The 21,291-nt window shown below is 40.6% G+C and overlaps 1 protein-coding gene across 1 annotated transcript; it reads right to left on the reverse strand.

Annotated features, from left to right (window-relative positions):
- Positions 1 to 3,291: 3,291 nt before the first annotated feature.
- LOC111965828 (proteolipid protein DM beta-like) lies at positions 3,292 to 21,162 on the reverse strand. Its single transcript, XM_023990163.2, has 7 exons — positions 20,710 to 21,162; positions 7,436 to 7,628; positions 6,912 to 7,068; positions 6,285 to 6,438; positions 6,049 to 6,125; positions 5,735 to 5,800; positions 3,292 to 4,190 (listed from the first exon to the last, which is right to left on the reverse strand). Exons 1-7 carry the CDS (start codon positions 20,744 to 20,746, stop codon positions 4,038 to 4,040), a joined length of 837 nt encoding a protein of 278 aa, XP_023845931.1. The 5' UTR covers positions 20,747 to 21,162; the 3' UTR covers positions 3,292 to 4,037.
- Positions 21,163 to 21,291: the final 129 nt, after the last annotated feature.

Consider the following 21,291-nt stretch of genomic DNA (forward strand, 5'->3'; position numbering starts at 1 on the left):
GTGACTGGATTTGTGATCTAAACGTGCTAACAAAAAGTAGGTATTTGGACATAAATGATGGACTTTATCGAACAAAACAAACATTTTTTGTGGAACTGGGATTCCTGGGAGTGCATTCTGATGAAGATCATCAAAGGTAAGGGAATATTTATAATGCTATTTCTGACTTCTGTTGACCCCACAACATGGCGGGTACCTGTATGGCTTGTTTTTGTGTCTGAGCTCCGTACCCAGATTATTGCATGGTGTGCTTTTTCGGTAAAGCTTTTTTGAAATCTGACACAGCGGTTGCATTAAGGAGAAGTAAATCTTTAATTCTGTGCATAACACTTTTATCTTTTATCAAAGTTTATGATGAGTATTTCTGTAAATTGATGTGGCTCTCTGAAAATTCGCCGGATGTTTTCGAGGCACAACATTACTGACCATAACGCGTCAACGTAAACTGAGGTTTTTGGATATAAATATGAACTTTATCGAACAAAACATAAATGTATTGTGTAACATGAAGTGCCATCCTATGAGTGCCATCTGATGAAGATCATCAAAGGTTAGTGATGAATTTTATCTCTATTTCTGCTTTTTGTGACTCCTCTCTTTGGCTGGAAAATGGCTGTATGTTTTTTTGTGACTAGGCTCTGACCTAACATAATCATATGGTGTGCTTTCGCTGTAAAGCTCGGACATGATGGGTAGATTAACAAGAAGTTAAGCTTTAATTTGGTGTATTGCACTTGTGAATGTATGAAAGTGAAATATTTCTAAAAATATTTTTGAATTTCGCGCTCTGCCTTTTCAGCGGATGTTGTCGAGCGTAAGAAGTTAAACCCCCTCATTCTTCTTTGAGACCCCTCTTTCAAAGTCACTGAGATCTCTTCTTCTAGCCATGGTAGCAAAAATAATGGGCAACTGGACATTTTTATACATGACCCTAAGCCTGATGGGATGTAAATTGTTTAATTAACTCAGGAACCACACATGTTGGAAGCCATGCTTTCAATAGACTTTGTATCCTGTCATGCCCTGATCTGTTTCACCGATCTTTGTGCTCGTCTCCACCCCCCTCCAGGTGTCGCCCATCTTCCCCATTATCCCCTGTGTACTTATACCTGTGTTTTCTGTTTGTCTGTTGCCAGTTCGTCTTGTTTGTCAAGCTTACCAGCGTTTGTCCTGTCAGCTCCTGTCTTTTCCCAGCCTCTCTTTTTCTCATCCTTCTGGTTTTGACCTTTGCCTGTCCTGACCCTGTACCCGCCTGCCTGACCACTGCCTGTCTCTGACCCTGCCTGCCGTCCTGTACCTTCGCTCCTACTCTGGATTACCGACCTCTGCCTGACCCTGAGCCTTCCTGCCATCCTGTACCTTGGCCTCTACTCTGGATTATCGAACCCTGCCTGCCTTGACCTGTCGTTTGCCTGCCCCTGTGGTTACAATAAACATTGTTACTTCACACAGTCTGCACTTGGGTCTTACCTTGATTCCTGATAGTATCCCTCATTTACTCAAGTGTTTCTTTTATTTTGGCAGTTACCTRTACACACTATTTTCTGTTGTAATTACTCAATGTTACACTGTACTTACTGCAGTAACCCTAACTCTTACCCCAACCCAATTGGTCATTGGAAATGAAAATACTTGTTAAACTGTACTTAAAGGAGCAGTTATTGTAATAAGAACACTGCGGAGTGTTTCACAGGGAATACAGTGATTTTTATTTATGCAAGCAAATTTTGATCCTACATGCCAGAAAAGACACTTCAACTGTTAGCACACGTATGTACAAAACAGATTCAATTAAGAGAATGTTACTATGTAACATTTAGAACGAACGACTGGGTCGCGTCCACAGAAACAGAACAAAAAAACTGAACAACTGGGTCGTGTCTCTAGCAACCTTAGATTTGTGTCGGGACTATATATTGTGGAAGGATGAAATAGTAGGAATAAATTTATAAAAATATATTTTTAGATTAAAATATGTCAAACATAAGTTGAATATGTTGGTAACCCGTTGTATAAAAGTGATAATGCCCTTGAAGCCGGTGTTTGGAGGATATTTTGGGACGGTTTGCCGACTTCGTCTCGGGCCTAAAAACACCCGTGCCAATATATCCTCCGATAACACTGGCTAAAAGACAGGAGCTGACAGGACAAACGCTGGTAAGCTTGACAAACAAGACGAACTGGCAACAGACAAACAGAAAACACAGGTATATCCTCCGATAACACCACCAGTAACACCGGCTTCGAGGTCATTATCACATAAGTAAGCATTCTTTGTGAAAGTACAAAAGACTAATACGAGGAGAAAGCTGAAAACATTGTCAGGTCATTTACTGAATAAGCAACGTTGGTACAATAGTCAGTTCAAGACATGGTTGAAAGCTCATCACAAACTAAACAGACACAACTCAAACACTACCGTCTAATATCAGTAGCATAATGCTGTTACCATGGGGGGTTTAGTACTGCACATGTAAACAAAAGGTTGACCCAGCAAGACAGGCAAAGTGTTAAACAAAATTGTCCATGCCACAAAAAACATCTAATTTCACAGTTTTTACCTAACAGTACAGTTATCCAACTCTGAGTTGAACACCAATGCACTTACACCTAGAGAGAGCACAGAAATGTTCAAATAAGTGCACAAAACTAGCTCTTAGAAATACTGACAAAACAAATATTGCCAGGCAATGAAATGGTAGGCCACCTTCAGAGTCCTATGGCATAATGATGTGTAAGCAATACAATCCAACTTTTACTGTCATAAATAAAATAACTTACTGTGACATACACTTTTCTTAAGTCTGATAAATCCAACAAAAAGTTCAGTTTTACATGAAATACTTTTTTTGCGTCAATATTTTTGAAAGACTGGGATTCATAGCGAATTAAACCACAGTAACTTATTTTTATTCTCTTATGAATTGTCCTGAATTTGAAGTGCTTAACATCTAGGACCAAAGTATGCATTTATATCTCAATATATGCAGTGCAGAAATCTGCAAAAACTTTCATACTTGTATTTATTAAGTTACACTTTATGAAATAAAAATGGGGGTATGAGAACATGTGTCCGTGTGCTTGTGTGGCATATGATTAAAGACGATGGAATCATTCACAGTCCTTAGATACATAGCTTTAAATTGGCAAGATGCCTCATATTGTAATAAAATAATCCATTGTTTATCATATTGGCAACTAATTTCTTCTTTGATAATGACCTAAGTGTTTCCTGTTTAACAGGCTTCCCGCTGGGCACACATTGGTTAAATCAATGTTGTTTCCACGTCATTTCAATGAAATTACATTGAACCAATGTGGAATAGACGTTTAATTGACATCTGTGCCCAGTGGGTTGGCACATCTAGTAAATCATGTTTTTGTATTATTATAATTTGGTAATGCTATTGTGTAACCGCAGGTAGAAAAAAAAGCTTTTCACTTCAAAGTTATTATTTAGATCCCTGGCATTACTGGTATTTAAAGGCTTCAGAAGCTTTAAAAGTTCCCCTGTGTGATTGAAAATATTGTAGTCTTCAACACCGATCACCCATCCATGTACATAGTGCTTTAAAATGAGATCTATACAGACACACAAACATGAGAAATGTGCTTCAAACCCTTTAAGCCCTAACTGACCACCTAAAAAATGAATAGAAATAAATTATAAAGGGGGGACACTTGATAAAACTACAAACTCATAAAAATCCAAAGAAATTCTCCAAAGTAAAAAAGTAAATGAAAAATACTTCCAATTCTACTACGTACTGAACTACTAACTACTATAAAAGCCATAATAATACAGGTAATACTAATAATCATCATCATAATCATAATACAGTCCATAAGAGAGGTAATAGGGCTCATCATCTGAAATGCTGTTTGGAGGGGTTGTGAGGGTCCCCTGGACCACTTTGTCATATGACGCACCAGTGACATCAGCGGTGGCGAGGACCCCGGGCGCCACCCACCCCCCTCTTTAAAGGGGATGGTGGAGATGGAGGGGCAGGGTGGCAGGGCCAGGCATCACGCTGGCCTTATGTGTAGGCGTTGAGACGCTCCTTGGAGCGGGTGGAGTGGATGTCGTGGAGCTCCTGCTCCTCCTTGGACTTGGTGTCCTCGTACTTCTGCATCCTGCACGCATCCTTTACGTAGGCCCAGTTGGCTGACAGCACCATCAGGTAGTGGATCTAACAGAGATGAGTCACCCACAAGTTCAGTCAGGGAGAAAAATCAAACACACCACAAATGATTGGTCTTTCACTTTTCCACTGACATCCATCAGGGAAAGATGAATGCCTGTCAGGAAATGGAAGAAAGTGTACCATATTTATATATTGTATTATCACTACAGATTTCATGATACTGTCTTAATGGAGAACATAGAAATAGGAATTAGAATAATAGTAATTTAATAGGATCTCTATGGATTTTTAACATCATGACATCATCTGCAGAATTTTAAAGTGCTATTATTGAGGCCCACAGCTTGAATTAAACCTGGAAAATGAGTCAAATTAAGTATTCTAGGGCTGAAAAACAATGTCTCAAATTTCGAATTTTTTATTTTCAATTCACAAGGGTGTATTTCACTGATATGCCAGCAGGCGGCAGTACAGTAGAAGCAGTCGGTAGTACCCAGGGTTTCAACTGCAGAAAAGACTCATAGAGACGCACAGCCATTGTGAATGTATTTTGCTTAAATGCCTGTGGTTGTTACTTTGCCACACCTTTCACACTGAATCAGATCAATATAAGAAGCTAATAGATTTGAATTTACACAAAGACCAAATTACTGGTCTCTTAAGGATTTCAACAAAAGCTGCAGTCTCAGCTGCGAGGACTTGGAATAGTGAAAATACTGCATCCATTTCGTTGAACATCTCATCTCGTATTTGATGTTGATAGTTAATCATTTGTTTTAGTAATCAGTTATATAATCAGATAAAATGGAAGGACCATGCATTTTTTACTGCATTAACCCATTTTCAGTTCATCATGAGATAGAAGTCAGACATGCATTGATTCTTTTTTAACATTGTAGTTTCCTTTTTTTACTGCCACCCTTGTGTTGGTGGGTGTCTGTCGCGTACCACCACTGTTTCCTAGCCATTTGTTTTGTTAAAATGGGAGGCAATGTCTCACTGCAATTTGCACCATCATCTTTGACTAACGATGACCACATTCTCTTTCTTAGAAAATGGCTCCTCACAAATTACTGAGAGATGTTTTCAACAAGCTCTGGGCCTTTCTTCTCCCAGTTTCCATGACAACGCTGTGAAATGCCTAGCATCTCTGAGCCAAAGAAAAACCTTGTCTCTCCACTGCGCCAAAATACTGCCTCCCCAGCCATTCCCATAGACTTGCAGAAAAACAGAGATTTCAGCTACAGAAATCAACTGAGCCCATTAAAACACAACATTTGGTTTACCCCGTTACCACTTGTATTTGACCTATTACTGTCATTTTCAAAATGGCCATGTCAAATCAGAACCTTGTATTACATTTYTTTGCCTATGGACTAGTTGAATAAAACTAGTGCAGGGGGAAATCACTGACATGTCTGGTTCCTATTTTGTCACATGAGGAACATACAGCGACCTGCACAGATCTCAGCCGTTCATATACAGATTACATGGTCCATATATCCATTGCCCTCAAATGGATATAAATCAAAGCTGTAATATGAGCTATATCAACAGAGATAGAAAAGTAATAGGTTTTTGTGTCTCACCATAGCAATGACAGCAGCTCCAGCACCAGCCAGGGAACAAACGAACAGGTGGAACGTCATGTCCAGCTGTATCAAAGACAAAGGAAAGGGAAAAATGAGTCAGGCTTCCCCATAAAAACCCTAGTGAACCTGTAAAAGACCCACACACATTTTATTATATGCATTATTTAAAACCTTCATCGATGTTGCACGTAAATGTTCATTTTGCAAAAGCTTTTGAACTTTGAAACTTTGAAACCAAGTATCACATCATTTATTAAACATATGTCATTCACATTTGATGTATTTGTAGTTAAGTTATTTGTATCACCTACCTCATTTGATTCACACATTTTGTAGAACTTATCAGATCCAGTACATACAGTCTTCCCCTCCCCAACTGGCACAATACCTGAAAAGAGAGAACATTTCAATAGGCCATTCCGACATTTTCATATTAGTTTTGATTGATCTAATATTTATACCACAGATGTAACATTCATGGGTAATATGTTTGAAACTACCCACAGAGAAGCAGTAAACCCAACTACTGTATGTCATGAATCCTTACCATACTGGCGCGGGTCCAGGCACAGAGTGACTCCCTCCAGGATGGTGGCGTTTTGGCAAATGGTCCAGATGTTGAAGTAGATGAAGACAGGGAGGGAGGTGAACGCAGTCACCCCGAGCCAAGCCAGCATGAAGATGTACGTCAGCATGATGAACTAAGACATAGGATAGCGGAGACTCAGTAGATTCCAGATTCCAGGTATACCTCGCGTCAAGTGAATTAGGAACATCATTAAGAGCTGTTAGTATTTCCCATCAGGATTTATTGTGACTGAGTCTATATCAGTGTTTCCCAAATGTCTCCTCACATACCCCACATTCCACTTTTTGATCTATTCCAGTACTAGCACACTTAATTCCACTTAAACTTGATGATTGGCCACGTGAAACAGTTGTGCCAGTATAGAAAGTGGAACGGATGGGGGTACTCGGTGAGAGGCCTAAATTCTGCCCTTTACACAGAATTATCACATTTTAGCTACAATATTGTGATTGATTGCACTGCCATTTTAAAAGCTACTTTGTCCCTTAGGACCATTGCATTACACACAGGTCGTTCATAGAAAACGTTACCAGCTACTCTTGAAGATCACTAAACCTCATCATTCAGTGATTAATTACCCCTTACCCAAGCACTGACGCAACGTCCACAGGTGGTGATCTTGAAGTCTCCATAAAGGTCCTTAATGGCTCCGCTGGTAAAGAAGCCCTCCACCATCAACAGAATGCCGTAGACAAAGAACGCTGAGGCGATGCCATAGATCACATACTTAATGATGTCAATCCTAGATGGAAAAAGTGAAAAGTGTGTGGAAACAACTGTAATGTACAGTTATTACATTGTTGTTTAATTGTTATTGTGCATTAAAAACACATTTTTACATGCTCTGTAACTCTGTTTGGTCAAACTTATCAAGTTACATTGAATAGTGTATTTACACAGTAACTATACAAGTGACTCATTTGAAACCCAATTTAAATCGAGACAGTGTTCTTTCACCAGGATACAATGTTGGTCTTATCTAGCCCATCTGCAATGCAGGTTCTTCTAAAGTACAGAGAGCTACTCGGTATAGGGATAACTTTCAGGTGATACACAACAGTGTATCTTCAATGTTTCCAGTTTAGGTCATAGGTGTGTAGCCTGCTCACATGGTGAACACGTCAAGGGAATCCACGGGTCCTCTGACCACCTCAAAGTAGTTCTGCAGGATGGTGACGGTCCCAGAGAGGGCCTCGTGCCCGCAGCCGCAGAACAGCGCCACCCCGGCGTACAACAGGATGGTAGCGATAAGCGACGGGTACGGGATGCCGCCCAGGCATTTGATGCAGCACTCCAGGCATCCTGAGCACACAGAGAGAAGAGAGACAGAGAAGGTCAGACTTCATGAAAGACAGGAGGGAATGTTCACTATATACAGTAAATCACAGGACAACAGAGGGAGAAACACTGGATTGAAAGTACTGGTTGAGAATGCTGGAAGATATCTTGAGAGGAATCAATCAGACTAAGCTGTGGTCAGTACAAGGCCTTTATATCACCACCACAACCACTAACATGATGTTGTTGCATGAGGTGCATAGCAATCATAGTAGTAGGTACCATAATCAACATGGTAACTGTTTCTAAAAATTGATATTATGTGATTGCACTTTATGAGGTTTTGACACAGCAGCCTTCACCTAAGAACAATATGGTACCGTATGGTATTTCACATACAGTGGTCATCCTCTACACACTGGTGGTTAAATGCAGTCGGAGGTGAAGCAGTGAGAGAGTGACTCCCCTCTTTGCTACAGATATTCCAGTATGAGGAATGAGGTGAACCCAACTTAAACCCTACTGAACCCAGCAGAGCCCTGGTGTGGATGACCCTTTCAGCCTGAGCCCTAAGTGAACTCTAACCCATAGGCGTCCCGGGCATCCACTCTGTTTGGCCACACATCGGACAGGGATCAGGGTGAATAATAACATGTTATGAGAAGTGTGTGTGTGTGTGTCTGTCTGTCTGTGTGCGTGTGTGAGACTGTGCCTCAGTCTAAGTGTCTGTGGGCGGGATGTCTGGGTGTATTTGACTGGATTGGTGTGTTTCTACAAAATGCTGTGACCATATTATAACAGCATCACAATCCCATGGAAGTGTTACTGTATGTTAGGGTTTGTGTATGTGTTTGAGGGAAGCAGTCTGGACAGTGAGTTCATCTACACYTGCTTCTACACCTGCATTACTAGCTGTTTGGGGTTTTAGGCTGGGTGTCTGTACAGCACTTCGAGATATTAGCTGATGTACGAAGGGCTATATAAAATAAAATTGATTGATTGATCCTTCATCCTAACGGCTGCTATGCCAACATACTCTACAAATGGATGTCATACACAACTTTGTTTCAGACTAATGTCATACGCATCAGGTTTGTCCCATTCCAATTTCATTAGTGAACCCCACTCTTTTTCATGGCCAGATATGAGCTGTTATTGAGTCAAATAGTATTTCCTCTCCTCGCAGTGCACTCTGAAATATGCTCCCCAAATCAATGCGAAGCACTAATGAAATGTAATTTCACGCTCATACGACTGGAGATGTTCCTCCAATGCCTCTACATCACCATTAGAACCATTGATTAATTCTTCCCCATTCAATCAACGCTCATGTTTCCCATTCAACAAAAAAAAGTCTGAAAAACCGAGCTGACTATTTTATTTGTAATTCTCAGAGATACCAATCAATGACATCTCCCTCATCGCAGCCAAGCAGTCATTTATTTGCCATCTCCTCTATCACGCCTCGTGTTGATTATCCGTCGCACTGCATTGCGAAAGCAATAGCCCTCTTCCTCCTCCCTCCTCCACACTCTGCATCTGTTTCTATACAGATTGTGACTGGAATAGCAAGTAAGCTAGCTATCTACCTCCGCCTCAGCCTGCTAGGTTGGGGATCCTTTATTGAAAAAACACATGAATTTCACATGTGAACACATGTTAAGTGTTCCAAAAACACATGTGATCACACGTGATCTTMTGTTAAGTTATTGTGATAACTTTGACAACATATAAAGCAACATAACATGAAACTATAAATTTGAAAACATCCGATCACGTGAAGTGTTCCAAAAACACATTTTCACATGATTTCACATTTTCACAAAATCATGTGATTTTCCACATGTGAAATCATGTGTTTTCCTCATCCTAGCCTTTCTCCAGAAGTAATCCACCACCAGTGTCGTCATGTCATCAAGCCCGATTCCCATCGTTTCCCAGCTATGATATTTCCATTTGTGGGGCTCTTGTACATTTCAGTGGGAATGGGTGACAAAAAGTGTCATGTTCATTATGAAGGTTTTATAAGACATACCTATGCATTATTTAGATACAGTATGACTGCTAAATGGAGGACCCATTTATTTGAGGTATATTATGAAATTTGTGTCTAATTATTATTACAAAGCAATTGCTATCTCATAGCACATTGAAATAATAAATTAGGAAAATATATTTAAAAAATATATATGTATATATTTACCCCCAAAATATATGGGGTATTGGAAATGATGCAGAMAATTACTTGATGGAAGCCACAATCTATCTACAATATTAAAGCTGATATAAAATGCCTGGAACCTGACGATGAAGACTAAAGCTATAGTGGGATAGAGTTGCCATGGCATTCGTGATGGATATGGGTGTGATCGAGGTGAACACAGAGCAAGAGCAAGAGCACAGAGCAAGGAGAGGCTGCAAAAATAATTGTGTTTTTTATTGATTATGGGTTTTTGTGGAGGGACGCTATTGGTGATTTTTTTGGGGGGGTCTATCAACAATGACAAGGCACCGGGGTCTGACAACTAGGATGGAAAATTACTGAGAATAATAGCGGACGATATTGCCACTCCTATTTGCCATATTTTCAATCTAAGCCTACTGGAAAGTGTGTGTACTCAGACTTGGAGGGAAGCAAAAGTAATTATGCTACCCAAGAATAGCTCAAATAGCTGACCAATCAGCCGGTTACCAACCCTTAGTAAACTTTTGGGAAAAATTGTGTTTGATCAGATACAATACTATTTTACTGTAAACAAATTGACAACAGACTTTCAGCACGGTTATAGGGAAGGGCATTCAACAAGCACGGCACTTACACAAATGACTGATGATTGGCTCAGAGAAATTGATGATAAAAAGATTGTGGGAACTGTTTTGTTAGACTTCAATGCGGCTTTTGACATTATCGATCATAGTCTGCTGATGGAAAAATGTATGTGTTATAGCTTTACACCACCTGCTATACTGTGGATAAAGAGTTACATGTCTAACAGAACACAGAGGGTGTTCTCTAATGGAAGCCTCTCCAACATAATCCAAGTAGATTCAGGAATTCCCCAGGGCAGCTGTCTAGGCCCCTTACTTTTTTCAATCTTTACTAATGACATGTCACTGGCTTTGCGTAAAGTTAATGTGTCTATGTATGCGGATGACTCAACACTATACACGTCATCTCCTACAGTTAGTGAAATGACTGCAACACTTAACAAAGAGCTGCAGTTAGTTTCAGAATGGGTGGCAAGGAATAATTTTGTCCTAAATATTTCAAAAACTAAAAGCATTGTATTTGGGACAAATCATGAATTAAACCCTAAACCTCAATTAAATCTTGTAAAAAATAATGTGGAAATTTAGCAAGTTGAGGTGACTAAACTGCTTGGAGTAACCCTGGATTGTAAACTGTCATGGTCAAAACACGATGATACGACTTCAGTCGTGTAGTTAGGTGCCACAAAGACGGACCTCGGAAAATTACAATTGGCTCAGAACAGGGCAGCACGGCTGGCCCTTAACTTCTCTAGGATAGGGGGCAGCATTTTCACTTTTGGATAAATAGCGTGCCCAATTTCAACTTCCTTCTACTCCCCAGAATATAAGATATGCATATTATTAGTAGATTTGGATAGAAAACACTCTGAAGTTTCTAAAACTGTTTGAATCATGTCTGTAAGTATAAAATAACTTATGTAGCAGGCAAAACCCCGAGGACTAACCATTCTTTTTTTTTTTTTAGGTCACTGTCTGTTCAATGAGTTTTCTTTGGGATATTGGATTTCTAATCACCCTGTTTTCAGTTCCTACCGCTTCCACTGGAAGTCACCAGTCTTTGGAAATAGGTTGAGATTATTCCTTTGTGCAATGAAGAAGTAAGGCCATCTGGAAACAGTGTAACGTCATGTGTACTGTTTGAGAGTTGCGCAAGACTAGAAAAGTAGCGTTAGTTTGTTGATCTCCTGTATTGAAAACAGATAGACCCGTCTTCAATTTGATCGATTATTAACGTTTACAAATACCTTAAGTTGTATTACAAAAGTAGTTTGAAATGTTTTGGCAAAGTTTAGAGATCATTTTTTAGATATTTTTTAGTGACAATGCKCAAATTGGAAGCTGTTTTTTTCTGGATCAAACGCGCCAAATAAATGGACAATTTGGATATATATGGACGGAATTAATCRAACAAAAGGACCATTTGTGAAGTTTATGGGACATATTGGAGTGCCAACAAAAGAATCTCATCAAAGGTAAGGCATGATTTATATTTTATTTCTGCGTTTTGTGTCGTGCTTGCAGGGTTGAAATATGCTACACTCTCTTTGTTTACTGTTGTGCTATCATCAGATAATAGCATCTTATGCTTTCGCCGAAACGCCTTTTTGAAATCTGACACGTTGGCTGGATTCACAACGAGTGTAGCTTTAATTTGGTATCTTACATGTGTGATTTAATGAAAGTTTGATTTTATATAATGTTTTTGAATTTGGCGCTCTACATTTTCCCTGGCTATTGGCCAAGTAGGACGCTACCGTCCCACATATCCCAGAGAGGTTAAATGTAAACAGAGAGCTAACAATAATAATATGCATGTACATCTCTCATGGCTCAAAGTGGAGGAGAGATYGACTTCATCACTACTTGTTTTTGTAAGAAGTGCTGACATGCTAAATGTACAGATGTGCCTGTTTAAACTACTAGCACACAGCTTGGACACCCACGCATACCCCACAAGGCATGCCACCAAATGTGTCTTCCCAATCCCCAAGTCAAGAACAGACTATGAAAGGCGCACAGTACTACATAGAGCCATGGCTACATGGAACTCTATATATATTTTTTTTAAATTTCATCTTTATTTAAACAGGTAGGCCAGTTGAGAACAAGTTCTCATTTACAACTGCGACCTGGACAAGATAAAGCAAAGCAGTGTGACAAAGAAAACACATGGGATAAACAATCGTACAGTCAATAACACAATAGAAAAATCTATATACAGTGTGTGCAAATGTAGTAAGATTAGGGAGGTAAGACAATACATAGGCCATAGTGGCGAAATAATTACAATATAGCAATTAACACTTGAGTGATAGATGTGCAGAAGATGAATGTGCAAGTAAAGATACTGGGATGCAAAGGAGAAAAAAAAWATATAACAATATGGGGATGACGTAGTTGGGTGGGCTAGTTGGGTGGGCTGTGTACAGGTGCAATGATCGGTAAACTGCTCTGACAGCTGATGCTTAAAGTTAATGAGGGAGATATAAGACTCCAGCTTCAGTGATTTTTGCAATTCATTCCAGTCATTGGCAGCTGAGAACTGGAAGGAAAGGCGGCCAAAGGAGGAGTTGGCTTTGGGGATGACCAGTGAGGTATACCTGCTGGAGCACGTGCTACGGGTGTGTGCTGCTATGTGACTGGGACTGGGAGACTAGTCAGGGTCGAGGAAAATATGAACGAAGCAAAGTACAGGAAGATCCTTGATGAAAACCTCCACTAGAGCACTCTGAGCGCTCAGGRCCTCAAACTGAGGTGAAGGTTCACCTTCCAACAGGACAACGACCCTAAGCACACAGTCAAGACAACGCAGGAGTGGCTTCGGGACAAGTCTCCAAATGTCTTTGAGTGGCCCAGCCAGAGCCCGGATTTGAACCTGTTCAAACATCTCTGGAAAGACCTGAAAAAAGCTGTGCAACGACACTCCCCATCCAACCTGACAGAGCTTGAGAGGATCTGTAGAGAAGAATGGGAAAAAGCTGGAGGACAGCTAGTTTCCGTCCTCCTCTGGGTACATTGACTTCAATACAAAACCGAGGAGGCTCATGGTTCTCACCCCCTTCCATAAACTTATACAGTAATTATGACAACTTCCGGAGGACGTCCTCCAACCTATCAGAACTCCTGCAGCATGAACTGACATGTTGTCCACCCAATCAAAGGATCAGAGAATGAATCTAGTACTGAAAGCATCAGCTACAGCTAGCTAGCACTGCAGTACATAACATGTGGTGAGTAGTTGACTCAAAGAGAGAGAAAGACAATAGTTGAACAGTTTTGAACAAATTAATTTTWAAAATGAAGGAGAAGCCAGAGAGTGAGGAAGAGAGAGAGATAGCTATATTTCCTTGTATTTTTTTCACTTTCACTTACTTAGCTAGCAAATGCAGCTAGATAGTTTAGCMTATTCAAACACCTGACTCAAACAGAGAGGGATCGTATGTTAGCTAGCTGGCTATGGCTGTCCAACACTGGAACTCTTCCAAGTCAAGGTAAGCTTTTGGTTTTATTAATTTATTGCCACCTTGGCCTACAAGTGTAACTACTAAACTGCTTGCTGACTGTACACTGTACTGCATGATTGTAGCGGGTTCTATTAGCTATGTTGACTATGACGTTAGCTAATATGGTGACAACGATGTAGGCTGTGTGTAGAGTTTAGCGGTTATTTTTGCCTGGTCACAGACAGATGATGTGTTGTGCACTGACATCCACAAGCGAAGGGGAAAAGGTGAGAGGAGGATAGTGCSTAGATGCAAGAAGGAATTATACAACAAACAAAGCGATCATGCTGTTTGTATGTGGCTACTATGAAAGTGAACTGTGTTTTCGTGTGATCAGAGGTGTATTCATTCCGTTGATTCTGTTGAAAAACTTTTCTTAAACGGAAGCAAACGGAACAAAACGGGGATAAACATACCTGAATTTGTCCAGTAGAATACTCGTTAGCAACTGTTGAACTAATGATAACACCCTAGATCAGCTAGATGCAGGCAAGAGTGTGCAAGGCGGTATTGAATGCGTTACTGTCTGTCACGTTGATTACAAAAAAATTWGCAAGACCTATGCACCTATGTTGTAAACTTTCATTCATAGACCTCATGATGGGTATTGGGAAAATGTGAGTATCATGTGGTAATCTAAACCTGTCGATGTTACATTGAGCTGGGTGAATGGAATATGAAGGACAGTTATCCAATATGCTGTWATAGAAATAAGGCCATGCTGATTCAAAAAATTATCTTCCTCCCTCATCTTAAACTGCACCGACCACCACTGGTGCGTTTTGAAAATGTTTTGTGTACTTCATGAATCATTATAAAAAGTTTGGGGAAAAAATTGAAATATTTGACAATATTAGAATTGTTAAAAACTCACATGGTTCTTCATTGCAACGRCATTGGGCGGTAGTACTGGTGGCCATATTGTCATTTAATGTTATACATATGAARTCTTAAGGATTCATTGGGAACCAGATATGGTTATAATCATACATTTGCATGGCACTATTGTTTTCAGACAAGTTCAACAATTCTCCACTGGAAAACAACAGCTACTCCTCCCATCATAAGTCTAATTAYCAGCCTTTTCACAGACTTACATTGCACTTGAGATTTTCCTGACTCAATCTGGCTGAGTGTTGGCGCTATGCTAGTGAAAATGACAACTAGTGTGAATTGACTGAAAGAGCCACTGGATGCTTGATCCATAATTTAGCACCAGCAGCACAGTAACAGCACAGCGCCAGCCACTTCCATCCATTATTTATGGCAGCTGCTTTACTGTTACATTACCTGGGATGAGAAAGATGCCTGTTTAATGAGCTGCCACTGGGGTTCCAATTGATCATGTTCACAGTGGAATAGGGTTGAGTGTGTTGTGGAACTTGTTGGGTATCAACTGGCCCAGTGTCAGTTTAAGTGGGTATATGTTATGAAAGGGAACATTCACTCTCTCTAGCAACTTATTTAACAACAAGACCAGTTTTTCTAGCCTGGGCACCAGTCTGTTTGTGTCATCATGACTAAGATGACAAGGAGCTGTCATGATAGCACAAACAGATCTGAAACCAGGCTACAATTGTTCTTGGAGACGAGCATAACATAAAAGTTAAATTAACTGTTGTTTTTACCGATTGGCATTAGTAAAGCATTCCTCTAAAAGTGGCTAATGGTCAACAATGACATAGTCTATTATATCTCATGATGACCACACTTTGTTCTTGAACTTTATTCATATGAAACTTTCAAATTAGGGGGCCATTAAATATTACTTGCAATCACTACAGTATGTGAAAATATGGCTACATGTGGATTATCTCTAAACTGCCAATAAATGCAGAATCAAGAGACAGGCTCCAGCTCCACCTTCAATTGTACTCCACACAAACAGCCCCTCTTCAAAAAGTAAAGTCTGTAATTCGGCTGTGACCCCAAACATGTCTCTCCAGTCCAATCAACAGTAGGCGTCTCTCTCTCTCTAACACAAAGAGAAAGGACAGGCCCCTCCCATGCCCCCTCCTCACTACCACGGTCACCACTCTCCCCTCTGTCAGCGTCATGTCCGACAGGCAAAAGGGACACACACACACACACACACACACACACACACACACACACACACACACACACACACACACACCCTCAGCACCCAATGGCTCATTAAAAGGTTGAGGTTGCCATCATGTAATGGTCACCTCTCAGAAAACATTGATAATGCATCTTGAAGACAACAGCACTCCTAAGGATCATTCAGAAAATAATACATATAGTATCAGCCGCACAATCACAAGATCTATAGTGGCATTAGTTTCATTAAAACAGGGAAGGGGGAGCGAGAGACGGAGAAGGGGTGGAGGGAAACAGAGGGAGAGATTGAGAGAGAAGGAGATAGATTCAAAGAGAAAAGCTAATTCGTTTCTGGTTAGAATGGCTTGTGGTGTACACAAGGCACATTTTCACATTTATTAATGTTCATTTGATCTGGTGGCCTGGAGACGTCCATGGGGGGCGGAGTACGGGAAAATAAGCCTACACTAAGCAGTGGGGATGTTTCAGTCGGTGAATGTCGGAAGAGTACGTGTCTCAGCGTTCACTTTCCCTGTACCCCCACCCCCACCCCCAACATTTGTTATGCTGCATCTTGACACACATGTCCAGTTTATGGGGTAAAATAGTCTACTTTTATTTGATCAATGGGTTGTATTACCCCTTCTCGCGCACTTGCAAATTGTATCTTTTATTACATGACATTGAATATATGACTATATGAATATATGAATATATGGAAAACCTGTATTATGGCTTCTCTACTTGAATTCATGTTTTTTGTAATAATCTGATAGATTCCAAGAATTCCAATTCCAGTTTCTAGAATGAAAGTTTTCTTGACCAAGAGGGATGATTTTTTTGTCATGTTACCTGGATGCCAAAGGCCACTCTAGTGAATTATAAGATCTCTATGGTATGGACACTATCATAATGCAATACACCTCAGGCTGTGGGATGATTGTGAATCCAATTTGGTTGATTTTGCTTGCTACAAAAGCTTAGCCTCTTCCATTTGACAGCCAAAATAGATATGTTACACTAGTAGCAATATAACAGAAGATCAAAAGTAAGATGATAAATACCTGTCAAAAAACAACTTAAATAGATATTGTAACCCTTTGTTAACAGTGAAACTAAATGTGATGCAAACTATTTGGGGGTGTTTATTGTTATTTTGAGGATTTACAAAGCAGCCCTGAGAGGTATAAAATGCACAGTTTTAAATTTGCATGTACAGTCATGTTGTGTCTGAAAACCATACAGTGTCATGTTCTGTACAGTAGGTGCATTCCATTTGTACTATTTTTGCATGGTAGCCCCTAATGCCAGAACAGGGCTACAGACGATCTATAGAGCTCTGGTCCACACATAACGGATGTCCTCATAGGAGGTGACAGGGGGACAGTTGCTGGAGGAATGGCCCAGAGAAAGAGCACTTACATCTGCTTGTCCTCTTAAATATGTCATGGACTCAGGGTTCTCTGAGGTGGGGGGTCAGATTGTGACCAGTCACCCCAAAATGACAGTGAGGTCACATACTGTAGATTATAATATAACTACTAGATAAAAGCATAACTGTTTGATGCTGCTTCTCCCTGAGAGTTGCTCAGATTTATATATAATGCATGGTTAAAGCTAGGTGGCCTGACAACTTAAAGATCAACGACTTCAGCTCAGACTAAAAATAATACTACAGGAGCAGTGTTACCATACAAGTTATAAAAAAAATTATTACATAATCTCCACAACTCCACGGAAATTAAAACTGAAATGAATTTGTCATCTAAGAAAACATACAAAACACATTGAACATTTAATATAAGCATTATAAAGCCATTTGAGAGGCCCTCAGGGCAGAGGCCCAAAGTCATTAATTGCCCTAACTCCCAGGAGGGTGTTAAATCTCCCCTTTCATGTGCTCTTAAACCAGCCTTTCAGCTCAGTAAATTTACAGTGGTCATGTGAATAATTGTCTCAACCAAGCGACAAGCGACAAGAGACTTAGAACCTTAAATATAACAGTAAGGTGTAATCTATAACTTGGTAATACGTTACATTAATATAAGTACTGTTTATGACGGGTTGTGGTTATATAAGTCGTTTATAGATCATCATTAGATAATATGTAGTTTATGAATCATTATTAAATAGTTATAATTTTGGTCGTTGCCAAATAATAGGTGTATTTATGGCTGCACTGAGGATTTTATTACTGTTATTAAAAGATGAATAACATAAACCACATTACCTCACTAAATGCGGAAGACACATTTCAGATGAATGCATTCAGTTGTACAACTATGTATCCCACTTACCCTTTCCCTTTCCCTCACTGTGAGGGTAATACTGTGAGAGCATACCCAAGTCCCCCTCAATATGGCTACTCTAGCTTTGTAAAGTGATGTATTTTCCTTGTGTCAATAATTGAAATGTCAGGAAAATGTTGGGGCAATTTGATGTTTGTTTGAGGTTGATGCCTTTTCTGTTTAGGGAGTGGTTTTAGGGCTAAGGTTTGCATGGAGGAGCCAAATGGCAAATATCAACAGAGAACCAGAAGTCCATTATTTGCTAGTGGGMAAGACACACTGCACATACTGTAGCAGGCCTAGAAACATGTAGGCCAACCTACTACATGGCATTTACACTATGCATGCATTCAGACTTCATAATTGGAAACAGGAGGGTCAAATCATCTTGTTTCAAGCACTAGACTTCTAAGTGTCCCTAGCTGAACTTCAGTAGCCTGGTCAGAGGCCTGTTTGTGCTGTATCCGACTCCTATGATCATTGTTATGGTTGAGCATGTTGTAGAACCATAGGAGTTGGCTATACAGCACAAACAGTTCTGGGACCAGGCAACTGAAGTTCATCAGTCAGTGTGTTGATTCAGAGTCAGTGTGTTGATTCAGAGAGGAAGCACTAAAGAAGAAGAGTGTTAATGTGGAGCAGCACTCAGCCAAGCTGCTTTAGCACCCTGTTTTATTTATAACTTTACAAATTTGATAGAGAAGAGATGTGTCAGTTAACCACTTTTGGGCCAGTGGGGCCGCAGCGCTAGTAGTGTAAAGAGTGCTTGGCTAAGTATTATAGGAAGACTAACAAGGCCTTCACCCAAATGAATGGGCATGGTGTACTAGAGACACGCATGCACAGTCTGGGTGGTAGTCTCTTTCAGTATGGTGAACATTGATGGAGATGGCCAWCTGTATGATGTGACAGATTGGGCTTCCAGGATGTAGAATTCACACAGAGAGAGCGAGTACAATACCCATCAGTCTCTATTATGGAGACTGATGGGTATTCAATCGAAACTGCTATCAAGAAGTTTCCGGTAGTCATCCCACAGGTTGGAGACATCTTAGTGTCAAAGAATCATGGATCATAGTGTGAAAACAGAATTCCTGATTCAATGTTATATTGCAGCCACCAATGGTTTTAACATCTTACCAGACAATAAAGGCCTATCACTTTGTAGTACATGCAATTATTCAGCTGTCCCCATAGCAGAACCCTTTTTGGTTCCAGGTAAAAACACTTTTTGGTTCCAGGTAGAATAATTTTKGGTTCCATGTAGAACCCTCTGTGGAAAGGGTTTTACATGGAACCCAACATGGTTCTACTTGGAACCAAAAGGGTTCTACCTTGAACAAACAAGGGTTTTTCATGGGCTTCTCCTATGGGGACAGCAGAAAAACACTTTCAGGTTCTAGATAGCAGTTTTTTTTTAACGAGTGACCATCCATGACACTCACACAAACACGCACTCACACAAACACACGCACACAGACACTATGTAAACTATGTAAACAAAATGTCATCTGCAGGAACAGAACAGAGAGCAGAGAGTGGCTGCAGGGATAATGACCAGACTTGGCCAGTGCCATGGCAACTGTTACAGCACTCATGCCTGTGAAGCACTGGTTTTCAGGAAGGAGGGAAGAAAAGAAGCACAGACATACGAAGCCCTGTCACATGCACAGAACCTGGGAAGAAGGGGAAAAGGAAGGAAGGAAGGAAGGAGGAGGAGTGGAGGGGGAGAAATACACCTCAGAGTGGAGAGAACGACAGCATTTTCATTCATCCAGTGAGCATTTAAATGAATATGGAAGAAGGCTCATTCAAACCAACCGCTTGTAAACATCAATGTATTTATAGACTACTATTTTCGCCTCAAGCCTACACTTCTTCAACACTGGTGAAGGGGTGGATTTGCATTTTAAATGGCAACCCCTTTGCACAATGCAAATAACATACCCTGCATGCATATGCMCAAGAAAGGAATCTTCACATGCGTCAAAAAAATGTCTGCTCTAAGCATGAAAGCGCTTTGATTTGAATACAATAGCCGGACATGCATATGTTCTGGATACAATGGTTTTATTAGCGAAAGCGGACTGGCTCGATGTCTCTTGTCTTCAATGTTCCCCTGAGCCATCTCGACAGGCATAGGAGAGCCTTACCGAGACACCCGTGAACAAAGACAATCCTCCCTGTGCTTTCACAGTCAACGCTCACAGAGGCAGGTCACACCCCTCTGACTGTTTCGACAGCAGACAACACCCACACCACCACACACACACACACTTTAGTCAAGCAGACAATCAATGGACAAAGRAACAACCCAAACAGATGCTCTTTTATACCCAGATTATTAACCAAATATTTTCTCAAACCTTTCCGCATAAGTACTTCACTGACAACAGACAAATAAATTAGGGGAGGATTTCACTCAAATGGAATCTCAATCCATCCACCTGAATATAAAATAMACTTCTCTTTYCTTACCTTTCTGAGTCTGCCCCTCATCCATATCTTCTTCCATCTGGGCTATTCTAGATGTAGAGCAACTGATGTGACAAAAGCTCAGAACTCTGTTTCTGTGTGTGTTGTCGCCTGAGGGATAGTCCACAGAAGTCTCTCTCTTTCTCTCTCTCTCTCCCTCTCTACTCTGTGTTCAGACCTCTTGTCAGCAGAGATTTAATTCAAGTAGTCGTGCCGTTGATTTATGAGAGAGATCAGTGCTTCTTCACAGCGCTGTCCATCGCGAGCCTCTCTGGCAAGTGCTGAAAACCTGCTCTCAACAGTGGAGAATACAGGGGGTGGTGAGGGAAAAGGGTGGTCTCAGTATGCAGGAATAAGTATATTTGCAGGAAGGCGCAGGTGGTCAGGAAACAGAAAGCATAGAGAGGCAATGGTAGAAACACCGGCTCAGCCTTGAAAACAGCCCCTTACCCTGAGACCAGGAGGAGGGGTGTTTCTTTAGAGGTGTCGAACACTCTCCCACCCAGCCCACCCGGATAACCCCTTTTTTCAGAGAAAATGGTTAAGCCTGTCAGCCCCCTTGGCTATGTTCTGCTGCATTAAGTG

The sequence above is a fragment of the Salvelinus sp. IW2-2015 genome, linkage group LG6.2 (genome assembly GCF_002910315.2).
Source record: "Salvelinus sp. IW2-2015 linkage group LG6.2, ASM291031v2, whole genome shotgun sequence".
Taxonomy (NCBI): domain Eukaryota; kingdom Metazoa; phylum Chordata; class Actinopteri; order Salmoniformes; family Salmonidae; genus Salvelinus; species Salvelinus sp. IW2-2015.